Below are 20,270 nucleotides of genomic sequence, written 5' to 3'. Positions count from 1 at the left end.
TTTGAACACACTTGTATTAAAGAGCAATTTTATATTCCATTTATTAATTGAAAAACAAAATTGAAAATCTGCTTGTATACACAGCCACTGAGATTAAGTACAAAGAAATGACATTTGGAGAAAAAAGTTAAAAATGCCTTGCTTTCATACTTAACATAAAAAGTAAAACAAAAAAAACTTCAGTGTCTACAAACAGAAGCCTAAAAGTTGACCATCCAGAAGGCAGGACTGTCCTAAAAGGGCTCTTCGACAACAGACTTTCACAGTTTTACGCCAGCACATTCAGGGTTAGGGAGAATCCCCGTGGTTCCAATTCATATTAAGCACATGTATAAGAATCCGTAGAAAGGCTTTTACCCACATGATTAATACTATATTCATAAAGCTGGCCTAAACTGACTGACAAGTAGCTTCAGCCTAATCTAGATGTACCATCTCACAAACATCTGCGTGAAGACACACACACACACACTACAGAAATCCTCCCTTTCAGAACGGAACAGTGGAAACTGGAGTTCATTCCTGCCATCAGCGCATTTCTCTAGCGAACTTCCATAGCCGAAGACCTTTGGGGACAGTCCCGATAGTGGAATGTAAATTAATGACTGGGGGAGGGGAGGGGGGGGGGAATTAAAACGATAAATCAAAAAAAAGACCCAAAAAAGAAACCTCCAGCCACGGACACCCTTCGCCTGCCGTTGCGTTTACCGGTAGTGGCGGGGAGGGGGGCTGTGATGCTGTATGGGGAGACGCCGGGGCGGCGGACTATGGCGAGACAGAGAGTGGCGATGCGGTGGGGGGGACTGGTACCGAGGGGGGGACCCCCGGCTTTGGTAAGGCGAGTACCGTCCTCGGGACCTGGAGCGAGACCGCGAGCGACCCCAGCTTGAACCTCGCTCCTCGTGGACACGGATGTATGCCGTCTCCCCCTGCAGCAAAGACCGGGAACAGGTAGGTAAAAAAAACCGACAATGGTTCGTCATTAATAGCCCATTTAAAAACACGAATGTTATACAAGCCTAAATCGGAACTGATCCAATTGTTCCTTGATGTTTCTCCAACTCAATTAACCTTTAAAATAAATTTTGAAGCTTTTCATAAAAAGCTTGTCAAACATTTTAACTGAATTATGCGAAAATGACAATACTTACAAAATGCTTCCATCTCTGGTTCTACAGAACTTTATTAGATCACAGTAAAAAGGTATAAATGAATGAAGCTTTCAAATTAGTGTACTACTGCCAAAACACTGTAGACTGGGAACAGCATAACCCTAAAAACTGCTCCTGCTCAGGGCAGGACGAGTCCCAGAGAGCCACAGACTAAAAATGTGAGTTTTATGAGTCACAGAAAAGTTATTTTGAGAATAGTTTTGGCCCCTGTAACAAGCAATTTTTTCAACTCGGCTGCTCAGAGATCATTTGAAATGGGAACGCCATAGCCCCACGTGGAGAAATACCGGTTCAAACCACGGCGACAGACCGCCTGGCCGTGAAATCCGAGGAGCTACCTGGTGCGATCGAAACTCAGTCCTGTCCAGTCGGCGCAGGGCGTACTCCATGTCCTCTCTTCGGAGGAACTCCACCACTCCTTCCCCGTCCCGCTGCACGTCCGCAAAGCACACGTCCCCTGCTTCCCGCATGTGGTCCTTCAGGTCCTGCCAGCTCCCCGTGGGAGGCAGCCCTTGAAAAGGCAAGAGGAGGATGGATTCACAGGTCTTGCTCAACTAATTGTTTACACTTCTATAGCGCTTTTCTGGACACTCCACTCAAAACGCTTTACAGGTCATGGGGATCCCCTCCACCACCACCAGTGTACAGCCCCACCTGGATGATACGATGGCAGCCATAGTGCGCCAGTACGCTCCCCACACACCAGCTCTCAGTGGGGAGGAGAACAGAGTGATGAAGCCAGTTCATAGACGGGGATTATTAGGAGGTAATGACTGGTAAAGGCCAGGCTCACTCCCACCGAGCTTCAGTGGGCTGCCAGCTGTGAGTTACAGGGTGATATGGCTGCTGGCACCCTTTACAAGGTATGTCATTTGTCAAAAACCTTGGCACCGCTCAAGCAGCAGAACTCAGCACTTTCAAAACTGAAAAGGGAAGGGGAAAAAAAACACCGGTGGATCTTCCAAATCAAGATGCACATTTTCACTCACCAGTCACAATGACTCTGAACTCTGATCTCCGAGTTGGGGGGCCGAACCTGCCCCTGGGGCCCCCTCCCATTGGACCGGTGAACTTAGAGGCGGAAGAGCGAGGGTACTCCACACGCAGCTTACAGTCCCCAAACCCGTAGCCATTCCTCCCATACACTGCGTCCTCCGCGTCCCTAAAGATGAAAGCAGACAATCAGTTCCCCTCCTGCTGAAAAGTATAGACCAATGACACCTCACAGCTCCACACAGTCAGAAAGTACCTTTTAAACTAGACCTACCCTAGACCATCCTCCTACATTTGTTTCTTGCAAATGTAAGGCAATAAGCCTGGTCACTCTGCAAACTTGGTTGCAAAGCCTTTTGTTTGTGGATACAAATTGTCAAATTTATGAGTTTTATCAAAATCGCCTGTGGTGCTAATCTGACAGTTCAGCAGAAACCACATCAGCGAAGTCAGTTGTGCGGCTTGCTAAGGGATGAATTCCGATCTGATCGATAACTAAAACAGTTCCCTCAATCGCATGTTCTTCTGCTCTTGAAGAAGCGAGCCACATGGGGTCCTATTCCCTGGAAAGGGTCTTCCGGCTTACCGTGGGTCCTCAAAACGGACAAAAGCAAAGGGGATGGTGCCCCTGTTGTTCTTCAGCTCAATGTCTCGAATCTTCCCATACTTGAAGAACAGATCCTCAATGTCTCGCTCCTGCACATCGATCGGAAGGTTCCCCACATAGATCCTTCCATCCGCCATGGCTCTCCTGGGACCAGCCCTGGCACCACAGAAAGGAGAGGGAACAATCGAAACCGGCCCCAGCGCACGGAGCCGCTCACCGAGTGACCAACAGCCAGGGAAGCGCTCCGATGGAACAGGTTCTAAACACTCAAGGGACTGAATAAAGGTCCTCACAGCTGTTACTTCAAATCAAAGGTCACTGAAAAGAGCATGCAGACAACTGCAAAAGCCACTTTCATTAATACAAGAGACCCCCTCCAAATACAGACAGAACTGTCAATGCATGGGACAGATGAGCTACTCCGTAGAGCCATTTTAATCCGAAGCTCAGTCCAGGGGTGGTCCTGTTTAGCCACAGTCCAAGAAGGTTTATGAGTCCAAAGTTGGTCTTAAAATCATTTGGAAGAGCGCTGTTTTGGCCAATGATAGATGTGATCTCTTCAGTTTGGCGGTTCAGTGAGAATCTGAAATGGAAGACCCCACCACAGGAAACCTCTCAAGGCCTACATGTGGCAAAATAGTGATTCAATGGAACCAACCTACTTACTACACTGATCAAGTGTAGAGGCACAGAGGAATTTTGATCATTACAAATGCTGATAATAGGTCTTACAGGCAACCTGTTACATGTGCAGGACCGTGGACTGTGCGGGACCTGGGTCAGATACCCCCTTTTTTTTGCATACAAAAGTGACTAGCTGAAATGGGCCATACAGTCTGTTCTTACTTCTGTAGAGGGGAGTGTGTCCATGATTATGTTCTTTTCTGTGCACGTGAAACAATATGAAATGCAATTCCACAGATAAAGGCACAGTAACCCCAGCTGTGAGGTATTTCAAAAAAACACATTTCCCCCTCTTATTCCAAACAGAGTGCTGTAAGCTTTTTATTGAAAAGGCTCCGGCACCCTTTGGGTGTGAAAGTGGTGTCCCATCATTCCACTCAAGGAATAAGAAAAAAAAAACCTATCAGATGTTGACAGCAGTTTTCCAGGAAAACAAACACTTTGTGCATTAGCATTTACCCAGAATGCAACTGTGAGCACATGTAGGGAAATCCGTATATTACTTTCCATTAAGTGAAATTTGCATATCGAGAAGGTATAATTTTATAATTCCGCTTATTGTAACTTATAAAATGAACCCACAAGTGTCGATCAACGTATTTTGTTCATATTTCGCATCTAGATTCCCTACAGGTTTTCCTTACTTCCATTCATATCAAGTCGCTCATCGATAACAACACAGAGAAACAGCTACGGTAATGTTGTACCGTACTATTATTACAACTAGATTAAACTGGGGCTTCATGGGGTCTAGTGTAACATTTCATTCCGCGGTAAAGTACAGCTTCTCCGATTCAACACACCCAGTTTTAGCCTGCCAATTCAAACCTGCTACACCCATACGTGTGTTAAAAGGACAGCGCTAAGTTTGCAAATTGAATATACTAATGTGATGCATGCAGCAATCCGGGTACTGCAGGGAAATGGACTCAAACAGGTCAGTGGGGGGATTGCTAGGATAATTTTAAAAATGGTGTTCCAGTCCGTGTGATACCCGGCCTCCAATTAACAGCGTCTTCTCTCTGCCTCCAGTTCCGGGGCTGCTACACGCCAGAACCCCGCGGCGGAGATCGCATGCTCCCGGAAAAAAAAACATCGCGCATCTCCGGTCCAATTTCCCCCGAATAGCCCCCACCTGGACCCTGTTTTGTGATCGACACCGCTCATTTCGGCTTCCTCGACCCCCTCCCCCCCCAGCAACCCAGCCAAAAAAAAAACTGAAGACCAGCTTTTCTTTCAAAAAGGAAAATATCCGCCTGCCTGGTTTCGCACCGAGTCGGCAAGCTAGTTGGCTAAATCCCTTTGTTGAGACCAATCCCGCCGTCCTCCCGCCTCTGAACTCCACGTACTACCCGCTTCGCGATCGACGGCGGCTCCCTCGGCCTCCCCAGCTCCTCTGTAATAAAGGATTTTTTTTCATTTCTGGGGCAGAAAAACCTTACCACGTACCCGCGTCTCTCCGATGTGTATGTGTCTGTGTATCTCAGAAGCCCGTCTCGGCTCGGGTTGCCTCTCGCTTCCCCCCGGAGCAGGAAGTACTAGCCTGGCCGCCTTCGGAGCCCCGCGAGCCCGCCTCCTAAAGGTCACGCAAGCGCAACGGGCACCGCCCTCCGGACGGCTCGCGACAGCACCGCCCCGTCGTCACTCGGACGTGCTCGGCTGCGGCGCGGTGACGTCACTGCGCGCCAGGTGGTTTGCGCTGGGCGCCCGCACACTTCTCCGATCTCTGTTCACCTGTCCTCCCGGAGGCCAGCGCATAGAGGGGATGTTCGGGAACAGGTGGTCTACCGCTCTAACAAGTCTTTAGTGAGGTTCACGGTACCGTCTGTAGCGCTGCAAGCGGAGCATGCTGTAGAAGGAAGCAGTGCACTTTTGTAAGAGTACAGGAAACCGTGGTGACCTATCTTGTCCGTTCAAAAATAGAAATAGTTTAACGCTCACGTAATCTCTATGAACAACAATGCAAAAAATATTACGAACATAGTTTGTAGCTACACGTACAATTAATCTGGGTATTTTCTCGACATATTAGGAGGTTTAGATAGAGGAATAGTGTCTTGACACTTCATTTAGGTCCCATGCAGTTAAGGGAGAAAGATTCTTACAGAAAAATGCATTGCAGAGCCTCAGTGAGACATAACTAGTCTCCTTTCTTACTTGTTCGTCAAACTAGCTGAACGGATATTCTACATCCCTGCTTGCAAACAACACCATATCACCCTTCAACTCATAACTGGCAACCCACTGAAGCTCAGCAGGTGTGAGCCTGGTCAGTACCTGGATAGGAGACCTCCTGGGAAAAACTAAGGTTGCTGCTGGAAGAGGTGTTAGTGGGGCCAGCAGGGGTTGCTCACCCTGCAGTCTGTGTGGGTCCTAATGTGCCACTACAGTGAAGGAGACACTCTACTGTAAAAAGGCGCTGTCCTTTGGATGAGACTTCAAGCTGAGGTCCTGACTCTCGGTGGTCATTAAAAATCCCAGGGAATTTCTTGAAAAGAGTAGGGGTGTAACTGCTGCATCCTGGTCAAATTTCCATCTGCCCTTTACCAGTCATGGCCTCCTAATAATCCCCATCTGGCTTCGTCACTCATAGCTGGTGTGTGGGGAGCATACTGGCGAACTCTGGCTGCCGTCACATCATCCAGGTGGGGCTGCACATTGATGGTGGTGAAGGAGAGTCCCCATTACCTGTAAAGTGTCCAGAACAGCGCTATAGAAGTGTAAGGAATGATTAATTATTATTATTATGTGAGAGGGTACTTTCCGTAGCTGGTGTTCTTGTTACAAGACAGGCTGGCCATAGTCCTAGGCAAACTGACGTGCTAGTGTTTTTACAGCCTGGGACAAACTACTTTTCACGATGCCATTGGCTTAAACGTAATCAAAAATTAATATTTGTGTATTTTCAAGAAATAATATTCAGAGATTTTTATTTTCAGAATTTGGTGTACATTTTTAGGGGAGTATCCTGATATGGAATTTATTTGTTTCCCGATATTATATAAATAATAATGTATAACGTGAAAAAACAATCACATTTGAATCAATCATTAGGTACTTGCCTAGCTGACCACTGATTATTGTTTATTGATCGTTTATATTGATTAGATTATCGAATGTCAGCTATGTGCAAAAATGGGTAAAAGGTTGCCCATCCTGACGGCGGACACGGCGGTACAGCGCTATTCCAACATTTCACCAACAGGGGGCAGACCAAATCCGCAAACTGAGCGACACCTGTTTTGCGGGCATATTCAGGAGCTGCGACGGTCATCCTATTAAGTATGGAATTCTTGACGAGATGAAAATCATTTTCAGACGCAGGAATAAGCAGTATTCTACATTTATTATACACCGTGAAGTATACATACATTTTCCAATTACAAAAACAAAGCTCAGTGGACATATTACGGTAACAAAGTTTTGCTGATGATAGAATGAACCAATAGATGGCACCAGAGCTTTTTAAAACTAACGATCTGCAGATGTGCATTAATAAATACGCAGACCCTTGAATGTCGAGGACGTAGCTAGTCAGTTTGTCTTATTTATAATAAAATTTTAAGCGCATAAATAAAACATATTTTTTCCGTGCAGTAGTCATACGCCGCATCGGTTTACACCTTCGAACATATTATTGCACATACTCAGAATTAAGACGAAGGTGGATGATTATTTTATGATTAATAACACTGAACATGCGTTTCCTATCACAGAACCCCAAAATGCTGGTTGTTTTAAATAACAACTCAAACATGTTCATGACTTTTAGAAGAAGGAAAAACGAATTCTAAGATAAAAAGACAACAAGAAACTAGTCATCTGTGAGTAAGATTTTTAAAGACAGCGCCACTTTTCAACCACGACGTCTCTCAGTGGGTTGGAGGCCAAGCCCAGCCGCCTCCTCGCAGTCGCAGAGTCTGGTGGACGGTGCTCTGAGGTGTTATGCCGTAATCACTCATTCGTTTGTTTTCGTCGAGCTGTCTCCCATTATAGATCAAGCGCTGCTGGCTCCTGGGCACACCTTCCTGGCGAGTTACTCTGTCACAGAAATCCGACACCGCCTCGTCTGGGTGGAAGGTGTAGGTCCGCGTCTGTCCCTTGTGCGTGCTCAGAAAGATCTCGCTGGGTGTTGGTTTGGGTTCGGTGACCAGCATCACCACGGAGCTCGCAGACGACAGATCGTAGTCGCTCAGCGTCCTGTGGTCCTCCAGCACCGTGATGTGCCCATCTCCGTTCAACGCGAGCTTCTGGGATGTTTCGGGGATCCCGGCCAGTCGTTTGACCTCCTGCTTCAGCTTAGTCACGGTGGCGCTGGGCTCCAGATCAACGGAGCACTCCTTTCCCGTCATGAGCTTCACTGTGATCTGCATCCTTTCTCTACAATGCGTTTTCTGAGAAGAAACAATCAGTAGTAGCACGTTCAGGAAAGAGCAGAAGGTCATATTAAAAGAAAACGTTTTCTTGTGCCTTTTAAACGAGAGAATGTTAATAGAGCAGTGGATACCGCTCCTTTATATATACTTTTATCTCTTCCCAATCTGTTCTCCGACTCGTCTGTGTCAGTCTGTGCCATTTCACAATTACATATCTGCTGTGTAACAAAGAAGTAGTAACATGACAACAGTTCACTTCATATACAAGAAGCCTAAGAAATCATGAAATAGGCATGCATTGTATATGTGTGGCAGTGCTGTTCTCTAAGATACTTCACATAGACATTGTCCTTATTCAGTGAAAATAATTTCAAATTACCAATCTGTGAACTGTGTGAAAGTCTCGGTGCTCACGCTGCTTTTCCGAAGTTGACCTCTCTCGTGATGCCCTGTGTTGTGCAGCAGGTAGCTGCGATGGTGCGTTTTAAAGTAGCGGTGACGTCATGTGGAATTCACCGAAACAGGCGGGACCGGAGGGTTCGTGCAACTTTCAGCCGTCAAAGCCCCACCCAAGGGAAATTCTGATTTGGGAATATCCCTTAAAATAATAAACCAGTATTCTCCCCGATCCTTCTCCTCGGCCTAGATCTGCATTAAAATATTTGCTGTAAAAGTGTTTTGAACGATTGTTATATAAAAAGGAACATGAATGCGGCAGTAGTTGTGCTACAAAAGTTACTGCAGTATTAGAATGAACAACTTGCGCAGATTTATTCCACCAGCAGGGAGAAAACTGCCAGGAGAACTGGAAACAGGGCTGCTGGATTTATTTGACGATGGATTTGATTAAGATTCGTTATAGCGCAGTGCTGTGTAGACATCTGGATGCTATAAATCCAGCGCTTACTTAACGGGCCATGGCGTGGCGCTCTTTCTCAGTAAGGGCCGCTCAATCACCTGAAAAACAGGTTAAAGGCAAAGAGGCATTTCCCGACGAACTTCACAGATCCTAGGTAATCCCCTATCGGAAAAATAGAAACTGAAGAATATAATGACGACTACAATAATGCATTTCCCGTGAAGTGTTGTCAAACACTAAAACAAATAATCTGTAGTCTTGACATTGAATAGTATGTACTGGGGTTTTCCCAAACCAGCTCACCTCAATAATCTGGCATGTCTTGCATGACTGTGGTCTGATGTGCACGTATAGAGCATTTTATGGATTGGGTTAAGGATCACGTGTGTTTGTACTGCACAATAAACAGACTAAATTATTAGTTTATTAATTATTATTTAATTAATTATTAATTTTAAAATGGGTGTATAGAATGTGACCACACATGGGCTATCTGCTAACAGCTTTTCAGAAATATTGAACAATTACATGGTGATGTTAATGGTAATATTGTGAATAAATTAATTCTGAATTTAGCTAATTGGGGCACGAGTTTATCAGCAGTGCTGAGATTTTGAAGATCAAGCAGAAAATGCATCAGATAAGGATTTAATCAATTCACATATATTTTACATTTAGATTTGTATTCGTTCTGTCTATTATGTAGAAAACTACAGCAGCTCTGGTTTTAAAAAATCTCTTCCAGAAAGTATTTCCACAAGTAAAATATTGGCACTTTAGGAGGAAATGCTTAATTAGCCTGTCCATCTTCTCAGAGAGACCTGTTAGATTATGTGTCATTCAGTTACACAGTAAACTCTGTTGTGGCCAGTGTCTATAATTAGGGCAATAATACCAATCTTTAAATATCCGCTAAGTCTTATTTTTAGATTCTAGAGCCAGATATTGAAAAGAGGCTGGATTCAGCATAAAGAAAGCAATTAAACAAGACACAAAGGAAATATACAGAAAAGGCTTTTTAAACAGTTGTAAACAGTTCTGTATATCATGTCTTGCAGGATTACAGGAATTGCAATGCTGTGTCTTGACCTTTCAAACTCTGCAGCGTCCTGATGACAGTGTACACATTAACTCAAGCCGATAAAATCAGTTTCATTTTCTGTTCTTCTCCCTTGTTTGAGGAACTGGTCATAGAATGTTTTATTGACATTAGGCACTCGGTGTGTGTAACAGCACTGGCATTCCATTGCTACTGTTTTATATGAAAGGTGTTTTGTCAAATCCAGCACTGAATCCACTTCCATGCTTGGCATGATTATCCATTTTGTTTTGTGCTTTTCACAACAACAACAACAACAACAACAACAACAACAACAACAACAACAACAACAACAACAACAATAACAACAACAACAACATTATCCTAAAGTGCCTGAACAAAGATAAAAACGGTACATAGTGTTGGGAGAAAAATCAGTAGAAAATCATAAAGCTGAAAATTTTAAGATATCAAGTTCACAGATATTTTATACCCGTGAATGTGGTGATCAAAGTCAGACTCTTTGCATTAACATACAGTAAGTACTAGGATTCTCATAGGTCTCCCTTAAGTGTGAACAGCGCTAGGTTCGTGGGCGAGTTCAGGGTGAATATTTTAGAAAATGGTTTAATCTACAATAATGAAAATGTTTTGTAGAAAGGAATAGTCATGACATTTCATAAACATGGTAAATTACATATTTTGACATATACACAGTAAAGTAAATAACAGACAGTTCACCAATAGATGTTTCTAGATAACTAGTACTAACTAGTGCTTATTTATTCAGAAGAAAAAAGTTGAATGCAATCCGTTATTGATAACAGTGGCAAAAAATAATTCTCAGGAGTTAAGGTTAAAAGTATCTGGGGCCCTAGGTTAGAGTCTGGACCTGGGATGATATCTGTATGTCGATCAATTGCTGTTTTGAGGCTGGAGTCTTTTGTCTGGGACCATTATGAAGTTGTAAACCAGCCTAGAATCTGACCTTCAGCATGGTGGCATGGACAATGACGCAGTGCAGGGAGGTTACATGTGATTACATTTGCTCATAAACGGCTTAATTAATATAAACAATTACAGTGTTTCATACTTCATACTGTCTACTTATATCTCCAAAGCAATGTGCTGTTAAGCTAGGCAAGCAATTTGTTTTGTATTTCAACCTAAAAATCATCAACAGTGTCTAGTTTAAATGCAGATACAGTTTTGGATTGGTGTTTTATAAACACCGGTTGAGAAAATGCTTCCGTATAGTAGGAAATTTCATTATTAATCGCTTATTGCCGACTCGTTCAACTATACATAACCTAGTTTATTTTTTTCGTGTTAGAAACAACCAGCACAACCAGCAAAACAATCAGACTTGTTTTTGTTATGTATTTCATTCCAGAGAACGATCGCTGTCGCAGTCTCAGACGAGCAAGCCAAGAAAAATGGAAAACGAAACCTTTTGAAGATGGAAAACGAAAGTTGACGATCATATGCTGAGTGACGTAGAGAAGGGGGCAGGACTTCACTGTAAAACAGCTTTTATAAACAGCTGTGGAGCCACAGTACTGTACCATTCGAGGCAGAGACCGAGCACCTGAAAAGACGTTCGCGGCAAAAGACAACCTTTGGCAGCCGATCGAATTTTATTCTGTGCGCTACGACTTTATTTGAGATAAAGGTATGTTTTTCTTCATCACTTGGTAACTTATTGATTACTTTTTGCTACTGTTTGGCATTCCATTTTTAATTCTTTATGACATTCTAAATGAAACAAAACAAATAGACAATTAAAGGTTTGATGCACTAATTCATTGAAGAACAGTCTGTAAAGTCTGTGAAGTAAGGAGAGTTTGTATCGTGCATTTATCGTGAGATTTAACGTCTTAAAAAAACTGAATAACAGTTACAATGAAACTTGTGCTATTCTAGTTCAGATCAACTGTTTCCGGCCTGTAAATTTCAATAGTAAAATATCAATACTACACAAATACTTTTTTTTTAAACCAAAATAGCTTCTGTTCAATAACTGAAGCGATTTACATCTACGTCTTGTAGAACAATTACTTCAAAAGTACTTATGAATTACTGCTAATTAGTTGAGCTTGCGACAGGATGGAGATGATGGAATTCAAGTAGCTCCTAATTCTGCACCGTTTATAAGGACTTCAGTCTGACCACTTGCACGTTTTATTAGTTCATTCATTAGACCTTCTGAGTTCGCTGTTCTCCGGAAAGGAAGGCAGGACTGATCTTTCTGTTGATTTTCTTAGCAGCGGCTCAACACATCTGCTTGCAATGGAGCTGACAATCAAATTCATCGAAGGAACGACTTTTACCCTGTCTGTAAATCCGGGCGTCACCGTTGGTGAGCTGAAGAGGGTGATCGCCCACAAGGCGAACGCGCTGCACAGTAAGCAGCGATTGTTCGTGCAGAACGGGAGCAGAAGAGATCTCGACGACGACACGAAGACCCTGAGTGCATATGGACTGAGATCCGGAGACGTCGTCGCGGTTCTCGTCATCGCCGAGCAACGACCCTTCCAGATCTTCCTGAGGAACGACAGGGGTCAGACGCACACCTACGACGTAACCCCTGATATGACCGTGAAAAAGTTTAAATCCAAAGTTCACGAGGTGGAGAGAGTTCCTGTAGACCAACAAAGGCTCATCTTTGGAGGCATACAGATGGAAGATGGCAAGACCCTGGAGTATTACAAGATCAAGCCAGAGTCCACTATATTTTTAGACCTTCGTCTGAGAGGCGGTTAATTGTTATAGACGAGCTTGTTTGTTTCCCACTATAAAGACTTCTCTCGATGTTTAACGTATTAATAGTACCATTCCTGAGCGAAAAATAGACTTCTGTTTGTATTTTTCATTGAAGCGGGGGTGCTAATTGGGAGCCATTTCTTGATGACGGCTCCTCCGGTTTAAAATCCATGAAAAAATAGTATATGACGTTTGTCTTAATACCGTATTTATAGTAAACTTATAAAAAAAAGTCTTATTTTTTTATTTGTATTCACAATTCTATGGTGTAAATTATTATTTTTTCATTTGGTTTCCCGTGGCTGTATTAATGTACGAACAAGAATAGAAGTCTGTTTATCAGTTTAAACCGGGGTTCACTAGTTCTGGTCCTGGAGAGTTTTAGTGTTATAGGGCACAAGTTTTTAAAGACTGACAACTAATCTGTTGGCATCTGCTCTCTATACTTTTGCTTTTACTGTGTTAAAGATTAATGCTTGTATATTGCTTATATTTTAAATAAAATATAGTATATGGATAAAAATCCATGGAAGTCAATGTCTGTGTCCTTGCCTTCTGTATTTTCTGCATTATCAGGGCTTATTCATGAAAGATTGTAATTACCCAGCACATGAAGGTGGATAAACCATTTTTAATTATGCTGGATTTCGTTATTCTTCTAATTAAAATTAACTCATAAAAATAAATAGCAGAAGTCATAACATGCTTCAACATAAATAACATAAATAATTTTAATGCCATGTTCTGCATTATGAGGCACTAAAATTCTATTTGTATTTGCTAATCATTTTACTAGTAAGTGTCAAAGAGACAATGCTCCAGGAATAAAAAAAGATATAATTCACATAATAAGTCAATGTGTCAGTACAGTGCACCAGGATCAACACTTTTATGAAAGGTTGATTAGAAAAGAGTTTCTAGAATTTCTTTTAAACTTCAAAAATTTAATATAAAAGAATATTTCTGAGAGCTCAGACTATTAACCGGGGTTCCCAATGCTGTATGTGTTTTACACGCATGATTTTACATTTTCCTTCAAACTAGGACTAAAAACACTAACTTGAAAGATGGAAGTACATCTTATTTATTGAGTCTGAAGTTAAACAATAGCTTGTTGGGAAGTGGTTTAACAGACAATTTAGGTGCTATTTAAGTGTCATGTAAAAGGACATACAGATAAGATCTATCAACCTACATTTAGGCCAAAACATGAAAACCGTAAATGTTATCAATGGTAAAGTATGATTAAAGAAAAATGCTCATTGTAATATGGTCACAAGCACATAAACTGTGCTGAACTCTTATTAATCTTTAAGGTCATGTATCCAGTGTACTATATGCTGTAAGTCTGATTGAAGGTGAACAAACGCATTTAAATAAGAAGGTGCATTTTTAATGTCAGTCTTCATCAGCCAAAGATTAAAAAGTTTACTTTTTTTAACTGTTTCTTCCAAGGGATCAGGAAAAGTGATATATTCTGAGGATATTTTATTAAGAAGAACAATGGGAAAGCATCATCAAATTGGTTTATAACCTATTTGAAAAACTAGTAGCAGATTGCTCAGCATTGCATAAGCTCACTTCCGCTTTGTATGCGATTACATAGATCGGGACAACATAGAATCAAGCACTGAAACTCCAGCAGCGTGATGAGTCATCGTACTGTGCAACCCGCTTCTAATTTAATAAGCGCGCCTCATCGTTTGCAGTGCTAAAAACGCCTCCTTAGAAAATGTTCAGATTCATTAGTAAATCCGTTTGTGAAACACCTATGGTGGTGGGACGACTTAGCTCTTCTGCGGAACCTGGATAAATGTTCCGTACCGATACGCTAATCGGGGCAAGACACCAGCGACCAGCGGAGCACAACGTATTAAACAGGCTATAGAAACGTTGTCTTTGTGATACGCCGCACTTAGCGGGTGTGGCAATTTCAAGTGAAAAAGACAGGGAAAAGGAAACTGAACGTCTTCCGAGCTCAGAAATCGAAACTTTGCTTTTCTAGCGCGACGTGACGTGGAGGTAGTGGGCAGGACGAGACTTCCTGTACAGAAGCTTGCTAGCGGTTTCGTAGATACCAGCTGATGCTGTCGCAGGGTAGAACAGACCGCCGCCCGGTGCTGCTTCTACATCGACTACTACATTTCACAAAGAACTAAACGAGTAACTCTTGTATGGTTTCTTTTTTTGTTTGTTTGCTAAAATTTATAAGGAAGTATTCGATCACAGCTGCAGTAAGAAAAAATATATTTTCAGATGAGGATTTTAAAAACGGTCATTTTTGCCATTTCAAAGACATTTCATTTCTTTATAATTCTGAGACTCAAATGTATATTATTTTCTTATGATTGCTAATTCCGGGACTAAAATGAATATTTATTATTGTGATTGCACACTATAATCCGTGCGAACACCGATCTGAGGTTTCATAGTCCCAGCTTTGCAATAAGATGGTGTTGAATCCACCACCTCTGGATTCGGTGTCGTATCTGGGTCTCGGACCCTTCCCACTCCGTCATGATTTTGCACGTTTAATCCAGACATACTCCGTTGGGCCCCTGAGCAAGGCCCTTAACCCCAACTGCTCCAGGGGCGCCGTACAATAGCTGACCCTGCGCTCTGACCCCAAGCTTCTCTCGGTCTGTGTGTCTTGTCTCTCGTGGAGAGCAAGCTGGGGTATGCGGAAAAGACAAATTCCTAAGGCAAGAAATTGTATATGGCTAATAAAGTGATCTCATCTCTTATTCTGGATTCGCTGTACAGAACCCGTTACTTTTGAGGACGGCACGGGGTGGTATTCCTCTATCGCTGTGTACTACTCAACTCTGGGCACTCGTTCATTAAACATTGGCGGCGCCAGAATGTACAACACCAAGCACCACCTAGAAGGCGCCCCCTGCAGAACTCAGAGTAGGACCCAGGAGCTGTGAGGCAGCAGCGCTAACTATCACACTCCACTGTGTATCGCCCTTCACAGCTCTGCAGCATTAAATCTGCCTGGTCGCGATGATCGCGCTTTTTCTGAAAGTTGAGTGTGTAGAGCACTGCTGAAATGTGCAAGCTAGGAGCATCGGAAGCAGCAGCAGGGCCATAACTGGCCCCGGACAGGACTACAAGGCACTGTCCATGTGGACGCTTATGGTCTAAAACCTGGAGATACGCTGATTGTGCATAAAAAAGCATCCCTCTCTATTCCATTAATGTTCAGAGTCGGACACACACATACGATCTCCCAAGATGAAATGCTGAAGAAGTTTAAGGAAAACATTTTTAGACGGGAGGGAGGTTTTTGGACTGTGGGAGGAATCTGGAGCACCCAAAGGAAACCCGGACGAACACGGAAGAACACACAAACAGCACCCCAGGAATTGAACCCAGAGCCCCTGTACTGCAAGACAGCGATATTACGCAAGTGGGAATTGTGCTGTACACATGGAGTCTAATTCTTACTAATCCTGAATTACACACTGTCAATTTGAAGAGAAGTCTATGCATAATGCTAATCTGTCTGCTGATTTATGCATAAACACTGCCCTCTGTTGTTAGGAGAAGGAATAAAACATGATGCTCTCTTAGTTCAGGTGGGTAAGCTCCACGGCCGAAACGTTGTGTTCTCTTTCTTCTTTTTTTCAGCATGGAATAAACCTATTACTTGTTCCTATGATGCTCTCTTTCTGTCTCGTCATTAAACAGGATGTTGTCCTTTCCTACACCGACAAGAACAATTTATTTTAAGATTAAAATTATTGGAAGAATCACACTTATCATACAACAAAGTAACAATACAATGTGGAAAATGTAATAATCTAACAGGATAGAGTAAAGGTTTACTCAAATGTCTAGTATTTTCTTTTCAACTCTAGCATAAAGTAATGTTTCCAAAGTGTTACAGAACATAATCAGGATGGTATACAAATAAAGCTTTTGAACCTAACCACAAGGAAAATAAGTCTTTTTATTTGTAATGTTTGAAGTAAAAAACATTTTCCATTAGAAATAATGTACATTTGGAGACATAATAAAAGCAAATGTGACAAGAGAACAGTAAGGTTTATATCTTAATTTTTTTTAATGCTTCAGACATCTGTGAAATTCAAAATATCTGACTAAACTGGTTATTTCACATAAACTGTCACTATCCAGGTCCAAATAACACTCAAGATATGCCTATACACACGAATGACTGAAATACAAAAACCTTAAGCATCATCGCTAATATTTTTCAGGTTAAAATAGAGATTAAGTAGTGGTTAAACAAATATGTTCATCTTTATTTAAATTACATGTTAACTATGACCTTTCTCAGAAGAAATAAGTTTTACAAGCTGGCCAGTGGACGACATAAGGCCCTCAAAGGCGAATGATGAGTGAAGTCACATTTTTAAAGTCAGTCTCTGTCAGTTTAAATGATAAATTATACACTTTCAGTCAACGTGGAACCAAATTCAGATTTCGAAAGCAGTTCACTGAAGTGTTCTCCCAGTTGTCAATCCTCCTAACCAATTATTTGCTCTTTTCCCATTTGCAGATCGCATCCCTCTCCCACCTTTCAATTTAATCCACAGATGGTACACGCAGCAGGATTCAATCAGAGGGCCACTGTCCTGGTCTGTGTCCCAGTGTGTATGTTAGTGTTACTACACCCTGCAAGGCCTGTGGTTAAAGACACACTCTGTATAATCACCACACTCTTCATCCAATCCAATTAGCTGATGACCTTACTGGCCTCATTTCCGCACTGAAGCGAGGTAGGCATACCAAAACAAAGCCACAAGGTTGGCAAAGAGCACCCGAAACTGGAAAAAAAAACAACAACAAAGAAAATCAAGCTATTAATGTCCAGGACACCATTTATTCGAAGACAAATTCAATCCGTTAAGTCCAAGTGCCTACATCTAGGACTCACCTGCACAGGAACATAGTTGATGTTGACAAACTGAAAGGGGGTCCACACTTTCCAGTTCATCTTAAGCGCCGACCAGTACCCTGTTCTCAGTTTCTCCTGGAACGCTGACCAATTCTTACCCTTCAAAGGCAAAATAAAGTGGGGCTTCAGATCACAACAGTCCAATTACTTATGACTACCTGTGTGGGAAATCATGCTCAGGCAGACATTTTGTCTTTGGACTGGACATGTACCATGGGAGCTCTATGGCATGATTCTCCAAAAGGAAAAAAAAAGAAATCTCTCCCTCAACGTAGGCAAAACCAAAGAGCTGGTCATCGATTTTAGAAAGCAGGGTGGGGATTCCACCCCTATTCACATCCATGGTGTGGCTGTAGAGACAGTTAGAAGCTTCAAGTTCCAGGGTACCTTCATCACTAATGATTTAATGTGGTCCCAGCATGCAACTGGAGCTACAAAGAAGGCACAACAGCGCCTTTGCTTCCTCAGACAGTTGAAAACATGTGGTCTGTCTTCAACTGTCCTTACCACTTTTCACAGGTGAGCATATTGAGAGTGTGCTCATGTGTGGTAATACAGTGGGGTTTGGCAGCAGCTCGCTGTATGACTGGAAGGCGTTACAGGGGGTGATCAGGTCAGCCCAGTCCACTGCTGGATTACAGCTCCACTCTATTGTGGACATTTTTACAACTCGCTGTCTCAGGAAGGCTGGAAGTATTGTTAAGGATACCAGTCATCCCGGTTTCTCATTTTTCTCCCCCTTTCCCTCTGGTAAGCATTATAGGAGCATAAAGGCACAACCTTCCAGACTCAGAGACAGTTTCTTCCCACAAGCTGTCAGATTACTGAACTCCACTCCTACCACTGGCTCACATTGATGGGTTTTTCTCACACTGCTTGTCTGAGTTTTTTTAAGATCTACGTCATTTAACTTGTTGCTGCTGCTACTGTTCTACTGTGCTACTGTGTTTAAGTTTTTGATGATTCCTTTATTGTCTTTTGTATTGGAGCAAATGCAAATAAGCATTTCCTCGCACTAGTGCACAATGAAATGCACATGCCAAATAAACTGAACTGAAGGACAGAATCTCCAGCCCCCTGGGACGCAGGCTGACCTCTAACATGTTCATGACGAGGAAGAAGAGCAGGAGGAAGGCAGGAGAAAAGACGAGGCGATCCAGGAGCAGTCTCTTCAGCATGCAGTACGGTATGGAGCTGGGCAGGAGCAGCTCCAGTAACTGGTAGAAATAGTGACTCACAGGGCCCGTGACACACAGCCTGGAGGAAAACCAACAGGTAAAACTCCCGTCATGCTTGGACTCATTCTCGCGGGGCTAGAGTTTCACTGAATCATGCTAATCTAACATGCACTGAAATTACTGCAATAGCCTAAATTAGAGAGCCCAATGAAAAAACACATACCATTCTGCAATAAATCTAGGCGTTACCCCCAATACACATGCCTTGATCATTCTTTTAGAAAAATCAGAAACCAAGTGAAAAAGACTGGAGGACTCCCGATTAATCCAGCATACCCGTAAACTGCAAAGCGAGCGGGTCCTAAAAGGTCCAGCTCCTTCCCCGATTTGCCAGCCTTGTCTCTTCCTCTCCTCTCCAGGGCTTGAGACAGCAGGTTCCCGAGCGCAGACAGGATACCGCTGGGGTGGACGGCACCGTCATTACATCGTTATAATGAACAAACGGCCTCGCGTTGCGTCAGATGCTCAGATCAACCTTTCCCAGCAGGGGAACACGGTGCAGGGCTTGCTGATAACGTCGAAATCCACCACTTAACTTTAAACAGGGGAGGATCTCGGCAGAGTGCTAACAGATTGGCAGAGGATAGGGGTGGGAATATGGGTCGGGGTGCAAAAGTCACTTTCGTGTTAGAGATGTTCTCGCGGATTCATTTTAATCTAACTATCTCTCACGTCCGGTACTCCCTTTTCTCACTTCCTATACATAAGTAGGTAGTTCGAGGTGCATCTGCCTTAAAAATGATTATATTGACTGAGTTAAGACACGTAGGTTGAAACAACAACAAAGCTATAAATTTACCAACAGCGTGTTGCTTACTAGATAGAGAGGATTTGGCTACTGTGTCACCAGTTTCACAGTACCAGCTGCTTTTGAACGATTTGGTCACGTACGCTCAACGTGGGAAATACACTGTAATTGTACCAACGCATCCCTAACTTATTTTGCATAAACTGTCATCGGGTTTGTGCACATGGGGGATATTAAGAACGGGTAGCGTTCGCCACCCTCTTAAAGTGGTGGATCCGTTTAGGTTCAAGAGCAATAGTGACGATTACTGACGGAAAACAAACAAACAAACAAACAAACAAACAAACAGAACAGCAGAAAGGACTATTGAAATCAAGTGCTTGAAAACTTCAAGAAACGAAGAGCAGTGTTCTAGTCAATCAGGGGCACCGAGTCTTACCTGGTCACGGATTTGGTGAGGATCGGGTACTTTTTCAATAAATTCAAGTACTGCTGCAGCAGACGCTGGTAGAAAGCCGAATCTCGGATGGGCACAGACTCCACCGGCATTGTAACCCCCAGTAAGCTATAGACATTCACTTACAAAGACCCCCTGGTGCAAAGCCAAATCGAGTGGCTCAGTCTTGCACATCACAGTGCGGACAGCATAAAACACGCCCCGTCTACCGTACACATTATAAAAGATGAGCACTTGGGCCTTTCGTGCATGTTTGGATTTTCAGCAACACCATCTAATACCATTACATTACAAAATCTTGAATAACGTGGCTAAGCATTCAACATTTAGTTAGTTGCTAGTATAAGCTGTGGATTTCTTTATTTAAAATTGTATGAGATCATTACATTATATGGCTGCCACGGGTT

General features: G+C 42.8%; 4 protein-coding genes across 6 annotated transcripts; 1 reads left to right on the top strand and 3 right to left on the bottom strand.

Moving 5' to 3' along the window:
* Nucleotides 1-11: 11 nt before the first annotated feature.
* srsf9 (serine and arginine rich splicing factor 9) lies at nt 12-5,061 on the bottom strand. Of its 2 annotated transcripts, none has more exons than XM_088618772.1 (5): nt 4,906-5,061; nt 2,752-2,928; nt 2,162-2,334; nt 1,511-1,683; nt 12-929 (listed from the first exon to the last, which is right to left on the bottom strand). In XM_088618772.1, exons 2-5 carry the CDS (start codon nt 2,907-2,909, stop codon nt 705-707), a joined length of 729 nt encoding a protein of 242 aa, XP_088474898.1. In that variant the 5' UTR covers nt 2,910-2,928; nt 4,906-5,061; the 3' UTR covers nt 12-704. The 2 variants fall into 2 exon arrangements, with proteins under 2 accessions (XP_088474898.1, XP_088474899.1); XM_088618773.1 differs by having other exon boundaries at nt 4,899-5,051.
* Nucleotides 5,062-6,783: 1,722 nt separating this feature from the next.
* LOC148641550 (polyubiquitin-like) lies at nt 6,784-8,340 on the bottom strand. The gene is made up of 2 exons (XM_088618302.1): nt 8,212-8,340; nt 6,784-7,850 (listed from the first exon to the last, which is right to left on the bottom strand). The coding sequence occupies exon 2, from the start codon at nt 7,827-7,829 to the stop codon at nt 7,329-7,331; it is 501 nt and encodes a 166-aa protein (XP_088474428.1). The 5' UTR covers nt 7,830-7,850; nt 8,212-8,340; the 3' UTR covers nt 6,784-7,328.
* A 2,904-nt stretch (nt 8,341-11,244) lies between these two features.
* Nucleotides 11,245-13,030, top strand: isg15 (ISG15 ubiquitin like modifier). Of its 2 annotated transcripts, none has more exons than XM_088618777.1 (2): nt 11,245-11,402; nt 11,995-13,030. In XM_088618777.1, the coding sequence occupies exon 2, from the start codon at nt 12,020-12,022 to the stop codon at nt 12,491-12,493; it is 474 nt and encodes a 157-aa protein (XP_088474903.1). In that variant the 5' UTR covers nt 11,245-11,402; nt 11,995-12,019; the 3' UTR covers nt 12,494-13,030. The 2 variants fall into 2 exon arrangements, with proteins under 2 accessions (XP_088474903.1, XP_088474904.1); XM_088618778.1 differs by having other exon boundaries at nt 11,256-11,402; nt 11,998-13,030.
* A 3,398-nt stretch (nt 13,031-16,428) lies between these two features.
* Nucleotides 16,429-20,263, bottom strand: pxmp2 (peroxisomal membrane protein 2). Its single transcript, XM_088618233.1, has 5 exons — nt 19,846-20,263; nt 18,935-19,057; nt 18,515-18,677; nt 17,400-17,519; nt 16,429-17,289 (listed from the first exon to the last, which is right to left on the bottom strand). Exons 1-5 carry the CDS (start codon nt 19,953-19,955, stop codon nt 17,221-17,223), a joined length of 585 nt encoding a protein of 194 aa, XP_088474359.1. The 5' UTR covers nt 19,956-20,263; the 3' UTR covers nt 16,429-17,220.
* Between the last annotated feature and the right edge of the window lie 7 nt (nt 20,264-20,270).

The sequence above is a fragment of the Lepisosteus platostomus genome, chromosome 24, assembly GCF_059453375.1.
Source record: "Lepisosteus platostomus isolate fLepPlt1 chromosome 24, fLepPlt1.hap1, whole genome shotgun sequence".
NCBI classification, from domain to species: Eukaryota; Metazoa; Chordata; class Actinopteri; order Semionotiformes; family Lepisosteidae; genus Lepisosteus; species Lepisosteus platostomus.
The sequence above is the reverse complement of the archived record's forward strand: the minus strand, read 5'-3'. Positions and strand labels throughout refer to the sequence as shown.